Here is a 12,416-nt window from a genome sequence, read left to right as displayed (position 1 = left end):
ATTTAATATGTATGAACAGAATACAAGTAAGAAAAACACAAATGGCAAATAAATTTAGTGAGTAAAATGAAGATATGTCATACTGGCTTTAGACTCTGAGGTTGTGGATAAGTAGAAATGTCCTAATTTCATAATAAACTGTTCTGATTGGATGATATGACTGCGGCTGTGGTCCACAATCCAAAATTATTACATGAAATTCTTCAAACATTTCCTCTTCCATAGGAAAATTAAAGTATGAACCAGTTTCCACAATTTGCATTTCACCCATTCTATCTACAGTCATATTCATAATATTTCAAGCACAGTTACTCTCTCTGACCCACCGTAATTACACAATGACATCATAGTCATTGTAATTCTCAGATTTATAGCATTAGCTATTATTCTACCAGAAACAAAAAGAATGCCAGCCTAAAAAAAACACCTACACTTGGGCTTGATTTGAGGTCAACATTTCCAGTTTATTTAATTCACAAAAATTAGTACAGTGAAACTAAACATTCAATCCAGCAGTTTCTTATTGTTTCTCACTGTTTACAATCATGTGTGCAAACTAGACTCCATTTTTCACTGTGAGACAGAGGGCATCTCCCACAATGATGCTGTCGCCATTTTGTTTGCCACATTCAGCAACAGCTTTTGTCTTATTTGTCTGGCAACTTTTATAACTCATTACTCAATGAGTAAAGATAAGTTTCTGCTGGAGTCTCAAACATGAACTGTTCTTTTGACTACTGCAGTCCGCTCTATAACAAAGAGAAAAAATTACATATTTATGTTTGGCTCTAAGGAGAGGAGAACAGCATCCTCAACCAATGTATTACCTAAATCTCCTGGAGAAAAAAACAGTCCATCTTCAGGGAGAGCAGAGAGAGACAGAGAGGGAGATGAGACATTGCATTCCCACCACTGTCAATTTATTGCACCACTATTTCTACTGTGAGAATTGTTTAGTTTGAGAGCTACAGAACCACTGAATTCAAGAACACTTTCTTATTGCGGCCATAAACCGTCTAGACAACACTCCCCCCCTTTCTTTTCCACCTTCAGCCAGTCTTTTGGTGATAGACGTTTGTTTTTATAAGTTATATAGAGCTCCCTTTGTGTCATGCACTTTCTTTGTTTAGTGGTGTGCTGGTGGTTGGGGGATGGGGTGCCGAGAGGGGTAAGCACAATTTCAGTTATTCATGCAAAATTAGGACTCAGACAAAATATGTTTGGCCAATATTGATTGCTCATTACAACAATCTCACAGTTTATCAACTGCATATATAAACTCGGCCAATGCAACAAACACCAAAAATGAGACTGCCCTTGATGTGTGAAGACTGGTTCCACACAAAAATAAACATAAAATCAGCGCATGAATCTAATCAGAAGGCAGCAAATCAAATTATTATAAGTTCTGCCAGCAGTGCACATACAGAATTAGGTTCTAGGATGCTCACATGACTCTTAGTTCTGGATCCTTAGAATTTACAGAACTGCACCACAAAAAAATTCACAGAAACTTTTTACATTTTAAACTCTCCCAAATCCCAACAAAATACCAGTCACAAGGCTTCGGTAATGGCCCACATCTCCATGTTGGGCTTTTAACGGCTGAGGCATTGCAGGGTCTGGGTGAGGAGTGAGGCTGGTTGAAAATATTCTTTCTTCCTGTTTTCCTAACTGAGAGGGGCCCTCAAATGCATTTAGGAGCATCAATCTCCTCTGCTGTAGTGTAAGGCATGCTTATTTGACAGGGACAGAGATGGGGGCACATTGCCATTATATAGGCCTATCTTCTTTTGAAGAAGGTAATAAATTGTTTCTCAACCTCAAAGCACTTACCAGGCTTACAATACCTCAGTGAAAGGAAGGAGTTTGAGGCTTTGGGGTATCAAAAATCCTCTGACAGTGCATTGGTTTTGGAGCGAGAAGTTTAAATAAGCCAAGAGATGTCTATTAGAGCAGAATGACTCCACAGTGCAAATTGTAGTTTGCCATTATGGTAAAGTTTGTTCAGTAACAACACAGTTAGTTCAGCACAAAAATCAGTTATTTGTACAGGAACTCTCCGACTGTGGCCAACACTGGTCTTACAGTAACCTGACACAAACATGACCTTTTAAAACATCACTTGGCTGGATTTATCAAAAATCCATTTATATTATCCTTCATAAAGTTAGAGACAAACTTTTTAAATCTCAATTTTAAATTTTTTAAGAAAAGAAAGAGAGCAAGTGAATATGATATGTTGTGTACCTGCCTCGCTGAGGCCCTCTTTTACTGTAACTGATGCTCAAGTGTGTGCTGGAGCCAGCCAGGGTACACAGGATTGCTGAAATCTAGCCACAATGGAGTTTTATAAGTGTATGTGTTAAAAGGTGGGACTATTAATTACAGTGAGGTGGATTTTGAAAATAAGATTTAAACTGCCTCTGTTTGCAGCCTTTCCATTGTCCTCTTTTCAATTAAGTCCTATGGGATGTAATTTTGGAAAGTTAGGGCTGGTTAGTTAGAGAACCTGGACATGAGTGTCTGACAGCCGAGCATCCTGATTTGATAAGAAAATGAGTGAAAGGAGTAAATACCAAACGTCATTAGTAACACCACCTATGCTTGATCTTCCCTCTAAACTCCAGATACATCAAGCATTTAAAAGATCAAGCACCAGCCAGCTGTCATAGCTGACAAGAGTGGTGCCAGTCGTGGGTAAGGACAGGTAGGCGTGGATCAGACCTAACACACTCACCCGATGAACTTCTGCATGTGTGGATGCAAGCTTCCATATGTCCATGCATCCATAATTGCATTCAAAGACCTTACAGAGTGAAATTGTTACATTTACAAACTGTCATACCAGTATACAAGAGGGATTTTATCATTTTCTTGAATTTTACCAGGGAACAAATATGTAAAACAAACTGTCATTATTTCATCACTAATGCATATAATTAATCGGGAACAAAGTAACAAATGAAAAACCTAATATAACCCTTATTACATCACATTACTTTCAACAGGACAATGTCTTGGACAAATGACAGTGGCAAGTCTATTTCAAACACCCACACATTTGTGTCCATTCAACGCTGTCACATTTAAGGGTATGTACTGAGAAAAACACTAAAAAGCCAACAGTCCTGAACATCGGAGGGTAGAGAATGTGAACAAACTATTTGGAAAACAGCCTTTCAATCATAATTCTTAGAAAGAGTACAAGTACTGTGCATACACTATTAAAAGAAATTCAAAGACAATGAAAAGAAAATGTCAAAGTATTCAAGATGAAATATTAAAAGGGCAAAAACTAAAGAGAATACTACCACAAGTTGCATCATAGGTCCAGTTCATATTTCAGTTGCTGAGTAACATGAATTGAGCACAAATCTTTCAAAAGAACCGCAATGCCGGACTAATAAAACTGGTCAAGTGGTGAGATTAATCTCTGGTCACATGATCAACAGAGCCAAAAGGTCAAAGGGGAATTTGTAAGCAACTGCATTAAACCTATCTAATTCTATGTCTTTTCAACCTCCATTGTCTATTGACTGATCTGGCCCTTAAGTCCTTTTACCTGGTTGCATTTTGAACAGGAGAAACACATTTTTGGAAATAAAGAGGATCAAAAATACATTCTGTTTGGCATAAAACCCCATCAAAGTCTATTAACGTGACCATTTAAAAAGCACACTTGGCAAAGTAACTGACGGCTGTTTAAAACCTGTTCCTTCACAGAGCTGAGGATGTAATTTAGGTTATAGTGGTGCCATTTATAAGCGCAGCAAAATTAGGTCACGTTAAACAATGTTCCGTTTGTACCTTAAGACGTTTGCTGCAATGGAATATGATTAAATAAGTTTATATAAAGTTCGGTTAACGAAGACGAAAAATGAACAAGCTTATCCTTGCGCATACAAGCTACACAGAGGATTGTCTTTCTATCCTTAGACTGGCTTCATCTGTACAAATCCTTAGAAATGCAAACACTGCAACAAAAACGAAAAAGCGGAAGCCATAAACTACAAAATGCTGCTGACACTGTCATGAAAAAAGTCTACAGTGAAATGCCGATTGGGCAAATAATTCGTATATTTCCTATTTAGAAAAAAAATAAAGTGAAAGGCCCTACAAAGATGTGCCTCTATGCTATGTTGCTAATCATCAATGTCGGGAAATTCATCTATGAGCCTTCTATCGAGATTAGATGTACACTCAGTTTCGCTTAAAATGTGGATCATAACGAAGACGACGGAAGTTGTCTTTAGGACTACACTAGAGATCATCCTAAACTCTACAAAGGGTGGTAGCCTAAACGAGAACCACGATACCGAGACAGGTGACAGCTACACTCGGGATGTATATATATATATATATATGTTACCCCACCCATTTATGGGCTATTCAACCCTCATATCTTAGTTAGACTGTATCCCGAAGTTTGGAGTCAAGAGTTAACCACTAGCACACTAATTTGACAACATTCTAGGCAAATCCATGTGACCCATGTAGGCCTACAGGGTTTATCATAAGTGCGCGGTCTAGAAGCCATGTTGGCAAGCGGAATTTGAATTCGAGTATTTCTTTGAAAAAACTCTTCTCCCTGGTATTCTCCGTGCCTGCACACTTGCCTCTCCACCTCTCGCTTCATAACGCCCTCCTCCCTCGCACTCTCTTTCGCTCTCTCTCTCACGCATCTCCCTCCCCCTTCTCGCACTCTGCTTTTCTCATCAATGAACCCTATTTGAATAATGTGTAAGCACTTGGACTGGAGCCAATCAGCTGTCAGAGGACCATGATAAATCGCAATGCATTATTGATAATAATAATTACTTTGACATGCGCATTTCTAGTTGAAGGGCTAATTTCCCAACCCGGAGAATTTGTAAAGGAGTGGAGTAAATAGCGTTACTATTTGCTCCCGATGGTTGTACCATGTCGAGGCGCAAGCAGTCTAAACCACAGCACATCAATTCAGAAGAGCCCGGTTCGACAGAAAATGGTGAGTTTGTGTCGGCAACGGACTGTTTAACCGTAACACCTAACATCAGAAATGCGTACACATTCACGAATTAATATAACTTTGTTTCAAGTTGTGTTTGGGTTCGTCGCACTTTGACCGGGATCACGACCCTTGCAACTAGCCATGGTTTCTTCAAAGACGAAATTGTGTAATTATTGATGATTATATCGGTTTGGTTTATCTACAGATATTTAAATCTGGTTAAACTCAAACGAGTTTATTACTGCTTTGTCTTGTTTAGATAAGCTACATATCGGGATGACCATCTACATTATGTTGTGTGATATTCGTTTGATGTTAGGATGGCTTTGTGAAGCCTGTTTATGACTAATGCATTCCAGCTCTCGAAAAACCAAGTCTTTCGTTTTGAATTCGTGGAAGAGTTTTATACTTTAAATTAAGCTGGGGATATTTGGAATGAAACATTTAGACCCTGGTTAAAATGCCTTTTAAGATTATTGTTAATCGAATTTATATCTGACGTGTTCCTAGTACACATATTACAGTGGTATACCGACAAAAGTTTTGAACAATTCCCTTTTTTGATTCCCGGGATTACTTTTTCATTTATGATTTTAAGCAGGTTTTATCGGTTACATGTAGTCTGCTCTTTTCACACATCGCCCTTAATCTGTGCGGTGAATGAGAAATTTAATACTTAGACCTAGGATTTGATTCTATAAACGACTGACCATTGTGAACAAAGGTGTTCAACAGGTCTTCATGAAATGTGTTTCGGGGGCGATCGGACCAAAAGCAGTAAATTCCCTCAGTTAAATGCATGTCTTTCTTTACGTGTATATGGAGAATTGGGGAGGGGGTGGAATGAAAGGTGGTGGGGGTTGATTCCTGTTTCCATATGTAGACTTCGGAAACACTGTTATCCCTATCTAGCCAATTCAGCCCCTGATGCGCTTTTGATTTCTCCCCAAGAAAAGAACCGGCACTCAAGATGAAACTGCACGTTGCACAAACTCTGGTGTCAGTCAGAGCGAACTCCCTCTGTTTCTGATATCGTGCTTTTGTGAATTCCTATTTAAATATCAGTTTTGGGGATGTTAAGCAAATTTTACCTCGTGTCACGTTGTGGGTTGGCGGATGAGTTGAGGTGATACGCCACCATGTGGATACACTGGTAATTGAAATATTTATGTTGCTGCGTGCAGAGTGCGAATTATACAATGACAATCGAGAGGTGAACTTTTTCTCCAGGGCTGTATAGCATAGGATATATAAATGTTTCAACCGCCCCCCCCCCCGAACTGTTGTCTTTACCTCCTTGGGGGGGGGGGGGGTCCAAGTCTTAATTAGAGGGGTCAGACCCCCCAATCCCCCTCGTAATTCGAACCATGGCTGCGTGCCTGTAACTTGTCCACTGCTACACCTACAACCTCTTGCATGGAAAGACTTACTTGTTTCGGCTTTGAAAAGGTGTGCAGTTCGTTTCATAATGCATTTATATTATATAGCCTACCGTCTCTCAAAGCCGATGGATAACCATTAACTGGCGAATTCTGAGGACAAAACGTTGATGTCTTATCCTTCATCCATGCTGTTGAACAACCACTGAAACAAGACACCAAATATAATCACTGGTTTACTTGTGATAATATTTCGGGGGTTTTTTTCACCTCCATATTTACATCAGACTGTATAGGCCTACTCATTAACATATTCTTAGTACAATGTGTGCCATTTACAACTTTTTCACCCAATCCCAGTTTCCCGGTGAGCAATCAACAAATCCAGCAGTTTCGCAGGCGTTGTGCTAACAGGTGGTCTCGCCCTTTTCGTAAGAGTACATTAGCATTTAACAACGCAGCTGATGAATGGTCTTGCAGCATAATTAATAGAATGGGCAATTCAAACTTATTCACGTCTGGCATGTCTCATTCCCCACTGAAATTGTTCGTGCATAAATGTATCAATTACTATTTTTAATGATTCCGAACTAGATAGATGTATGAATGTAATGACTCCATATAATTATTTTAGTGTACAAAATGTTTGCGATAAAACCTTCATTTCGTAGTATTTGACCCTTTTAATACCATCAGTGGCAATTAGGAAACCTTACGGCTGTGTATATTTGAAGTCTTCGAGTTTTTAACCAACTTCTCACAAAATCCACGTCTAATGAATTAAATTGACTGGTGTCGGCTCTGTGAAGCGACGCCCTCTGCTGGCTGTTCGGAGAAGACAATACATGTGAGACGCTGAATTGAGGGCTGATGTGTTGAACATGAGATGAGGCGAACCAAACATGTTCAGCTGCAAGGAGATATTATGTACTGCTTTATGAACAGTTTCATAACGTTCTTAAATATATACACGCAACAGTATACTTTATGCATAAAAATGAATTAAGGGTTAATATTTCTCTACCACAGCACCTAATGGGTATGGAAAGTATTGTTAAGTACAGCATTTAGAGACTGTCCTCTCTGGCTGTCAGCACAAAAACAATGCACTCTTATTTTGTGTTTAAAGTGTCATTTTTTTAAAAGTGCAAATTTGTGGCTTGTGTGGTTTTGGTTTGCTTTATGCTTCTTATGCCTTCAATAATTGCATTCTCTCTCTCTCTCTCTCTCTCTCTCTCTCTCTCTCTCTCTCTCTCTCTCTCTCTCTCTCTCTCTCTCTCTCTCTCTCTCTCTCTCTCTCTCTCTCTTCATTGCCACAGGGGTTCTACAAGATGGTCAAGCTGAAGATGGGAACGAGATAAAGAGATGTCGAATGGAGGAGACCAGGGTTTGTGACAAATGCTGTGCTGAGTTCTTTGATGAGACAGAATTCCTTGAACATGAGAAAACTTGCACTAAAAGTCAACAGGTAGTCATCATGAAGGATGGTGAAGCGGGTGACATTCCATCTGAGTTTTCCCAAAGCTCTCCTGGTGAGTTCTCAAGTAATCATAGTGATGAGCAGTCCAGCTGTAATTCACAATCAAAGCTTGGCATGGAGGCGGTGGAAGCTGTGGATGAAGAGCCTAAGTCAAACGGAGATGACCCTCCAGAACAAACGCAGGTTGAGATGTCTGCCAGTCCTGAGAGGGCCTATATGTCTTCATCCAAACTGCAGGACTCAAATGTAACACTTGAATCCATGCCTGCCACCAAAGTGGCTGTAACACAGCATTCATCTAATTCATCTAGTAATTTATCTAGTAATAAGTCCCCAGTCCCCCAGGACACACTCAGTGCCATCCCCATGATCCTTGAGCAGCTGGTGAGTTTACAGCAGCAGCAGTTGCAGCAGATCCAGCTGACAGAGCAGATCCGTATCCAGGTGGCTATGATGGCTCCACAGAACCTCCACTCTGCAGTGGGGGCTGCAGTCGACCCCCTGAAGGCACTAGGCGCACATCTCTCCCAGCAGTTATCAGCCGCTGCAGCCCTCATTGGCAAAAGAACCGGCACCCAAAGCTTGTCCCTGGAGGCTCTAAAGCAAGGCAAACTACCTCAGTCCAATAGCATTCCCACATCTCTTTCTGGAAGTTTGGGGTCCATTCCTTTGAAGGCAGATATGATGAAGGGACTCCCAGACCTTGCTAGTCGACTACCAGCATTACTTCCACAGTCTCCAGGGTCCATGGCATTCCAAAGTCCCTTTAATGCCCTAGCAACAGGAATGGATCCCTCCAAAAAAGAGAAAAACAAGATGAGCATGATAACTGACTCAAAAAATTGTGCAGGAGAGCACATGTTCAAACACAAATGTAAGTTTTGTGGGAAAACATTCGGGAATGACAGCGCCCTTCAGATCCATTTGCGTTCACACACTGGGGAAAGGCCATACAAATGTAACATTTGTGGAAACCGCTTCACGACAAAAGGAAACCTGAAAGTGCATTTCCAGAGGCACAAGGAGAAATACCCACATATAAAGATGAATCCGCATCCTGTGCCAGAGCACTTAGACAATATTCCCACCAACAGTGGCATTCCATATGGCATGTCTGTGCCAATGGAGGAATCCAAATTTGTTGATAAGGCAGGACTTGGGGTACCTTCTTCTGGCCTCCACCCATCTCTGCTGCAGGGATTCAAGTCTTCATTTGACATTCCAGTGGGTAGTGATGTCTTCTCTCAGAGACCCTCCTCATCAGGAAGTGATGGTGCATCCATTTCCTCAGGCATGTTCAGTCAGGAGGTTGGACTGGATCAGGGCCAGGAATCCTCAGATGGTCTGAGTGGCATCCATCACATGAATAGCAACAATGTTTCAGTAGACCCAAGTTCAGGCACTGCTAAGCTCCAGCAGATGGTGGATGGCTTGGAGAAGAGGACAAATGACCCAAATGAATGTGTGATCTGCCATAGGGTGCTAAGCTGTCAGAGTTCCCTCAAGATGCATTACCGCACACACACTGGGGAGCGTCCTTATAAGTGTAAGATATGTGGCCGGGCTTTCTCCACCAAAGGTAACCTGAAGGCTCACTATGGTGTCCACAGGGCCAACACTCCCCTTAAGATGCAACATTCCTGCCCTATCTGTCAGAAGAAGTTCACTAACGCCGTGGTTCTTCAGCAGCACATCCGTATGCACATGGGTGGCCAGATTCCCAACACCCCTCTGCCAGAGAATCAGTTTGAGAGCCCAGAGACCATGGATTCCAGCCTGACAGATGAGAAATCCATTGACAACAGTAGACTGGAGGAAAGCATTGATGAACAAGACGTTGAGTTTGATGCTCAGGAGAAGCCAAGTGACTCTTCAGAATCTCTGGCAACTCCCAAGTCTACTTCCAAAGATGACCATTCTTTCAATGGGCCCTCCATGTTCTCAGGCATTGCAGCCCTGGAAAACCACATGAAAAGCATTACCACAGCTTTAAATCTGCAGCGTCAGAGTAGCACTGCATCTGAGAGTGATGGCGGCCCCAAAGAATCACCATTAACAGCTGGTGAGCAGGAATATAAGAATGGGCACAGTCCAGCAGTTTCAGAATCCATGTCCTTTCTCTCCTCTTCACCAGTGGATGGCCGTTTGGGAAGCAACCAGTCAAAATCCCCAGAATCAGCCAGCGCTGATGATGGTATCAGAGCAGCATCTAGACCAGACTCTGATGCTGGACCTCAGGATTCCAGTGAAACCAGTGGAGCACTGGACTTGACATCATCTAGCTTTACACCAAAATCCATTAAAGAGGAGCCTGGTGTCTCCTTCTCTAATGGAGAATATGGTAGGTATAATATACATTATTCATTGTGTTTCCTTTAGATGGGTATTTGTAGCTATTGATCTAAATATGCACACTTAAACATACTGTAGCATGTCTTTGATTGGATTATACATTTAAATGCATTGTAAACCAACCCATTTCCTTCTTCCTTTCCACAAAGCATCAGGTCATATGCCCTTTATGAGGGTGCCTCCAAGTTTGGTCAAACTCGAGATGCAGATTCCACCAGAGAATCCTCTGAGTGCCCATAGTCTGTTTGGCTCCCAGACACCACAAACAACCCCTTCCAGTGCTCCAAGACGAACTGCTAAGCAGCATTTGTGCAACACCTGTGGCAAGAACTTCTCATCTGCTAGTGCCCTTCAGATCCATGAACGTACACACACGGGAGAGAAGCCTTTTGCCTGTACTATCTGTGGAAGAGCCTTCACAACAAAAGGCAACCTTAAGGTATGAAACACATTGGACATCTGACTTTCAGTAACTGTTGCTTTAATGTTTTTTGCTCTCCTCTCTTAACTAAGGCTAATTGTTACCCTCTTTGGAAACTGGTGTGAACACCTGGGTTAATCAAGACCAGTTTCTTGACTGAATACTTTACAATGTAACATTGCTTTTTGGGATACAAGTATTTTTGGGATTGTAGCCTGATATCACTTATGTGCCTCTGTTGAGCAAGACACCAACAAAGCACTTGCTGGTTGTAATTTCAATGATACGCATTGTTTGTTTTCTGCCATAGGTTCATGTTGGGACACACATGTGGAATAATTCAACTAGGCGAGGCCAGCGTTTGTCACTGGACAACCCTATGGCCCTAATGGCAATGGGAGCAGAATCCAAGATGATCCCAGATGTGTTGCAGCCACCAAAAGATTTGATCCCTCCACCAATGAACTTCGACCCATCTGTATGGAACCAATATGCTGCTGCTTTCACAAATGGGCTGACCATGAAGACCAATGAGATTTCAGTCATCCAAAATGGTGGCATTCCACTTCCGGGAAGTCTTGCAGGAGGCCCATTGGTGGGCTCCACTGGAGGCATGACAAAAATGGATGGCTCCCAGTCAGGTCTGCCTGGTTCAGTGGCTGAAATGGAGAAGAATGGCTCAGAGAGTGTACCAAAATCACAATTTCCACATTTTATGGAGGAAGGAAAAATAGCAGTGAACTAGTTAGTACCTTACAGAGTTATTGTTCTAACTGACCTTTGTATTCATATCGGCACATGAGCCTACTGAAACATTGCAAGCATTAATGCTTTGGGTGGCCATTTTCAGTGGTTCCAGGTACTTACAAGGCTTTGAAAGTACATAATTTCAGGTTTGCAAAGCCTGGTCAAATCTCTGACTTGAACTTAACAGGCTCCCCATTCCTACTCCTTTTTGAACCTTATCACCTGAATTCTAGCATTACCTCTAGCTGAAATTATTGTAACTACTGTAGTTGTCTATTACTGTTCCTCTTTTTCCTTATATGCGGGTATTTTTTCTTGTGACTCAGTTTTGTTTCGAGAAGTTGAATGTAAGTCTTACTTGAAACTGCTCTAATCCAGAACAGTCTCACTTATGGGAGAGTTGTTATAGATGGTAATGCTAAGCCTAACATGGTGACCCTCAGGACGTACTTGGTCACGGGCTTTGATTTCTTGTTACAACAGTTTGTTTTTATATGACTACTTCCGGTCCTATGCTATCGCTTTTGCCAGAAGTTCAGACTGAAACTACCAAACAGCCACTGTACATTCCCTCAAGAGTATGTTGTTTCATACAACTGTCGTGAATTTGAATAAAAAAAAAAAATCACAATTTTTTCTATCCATGGTTAGAGATATGGTTAAAGCGATGGCTGCTATGAAAATGTAACACTGTTTGAAAACAAGATTTCACATTTAAATTATTCTTTTTAGTGTAGTTTCAAAGTGCTCTCTATACCAAAAATGTTTTTTGCTAAGTGCCTAGCTTGAAAGTGGCCAGTCACATTGCCTTTTCCCTTTTAAAGCACCACAAGATTGTAATGAAGGTTGTCTGTATGTACAAGTTTGATAATGTAGAGTTGTTTGCGTTTAGCAGTAGAGTGTCATTGTTACAGCTGAAATGTTCTTTTTCTTGTTTTTGATGTCCAGAGTAAATTATGGCTTTTGTCCATTCATTTTCATTGGTTCCTTTCCCTTGCCAGCTGGTTTGACAACTTTTGAAACCTTTTCAGAGGGACAATGTAA

General features: G+C 41.2%; 1 protein-coding gene across 1 annotated transcript; it reads left to right on the top strand.

The window, feature by feature from the left end:
* The first annotated feature begins 4,923 nt into the window (after positions 1 to 4,923).
* Positions 4,924 to 11,370, top strand: sall4 (spalt-like transcription factor 4). The gene is made up of 4 exons (XM_030769483.1): positions 4,924 to 4,990; positions 7,692 to 10,193; positions 10,354 to 10,643; positions 10,936 to 11,370. Exons 1-4 carry the CDS (start codon positions 4,924 to 4,926, stop codon positions 11,368 to 11,370), a joined length of 3,294 nt encoding a protein of 1,097 aa, XP_030625343.1.
* Positions 11,371 to 12,416: the final 1,046 nt, after the last annotated feature.

The sequence above is a fragment of the Chanos chanos genome, chromosome 3 (genome assembly GCF_902362185.1).
Source record: "Chanos chanos chromosome 3, fChaCha1.1, whole genome shotgun sequence".
NCBI lineage: Eukaryota > Metazoa > Chordata > Actinopteri > Gonorynchiformes > Chanidae > Chanos > Chanos chanos.
This window is presented reverse-complemented; position numbering and strand designations above follow the sequence as displayed.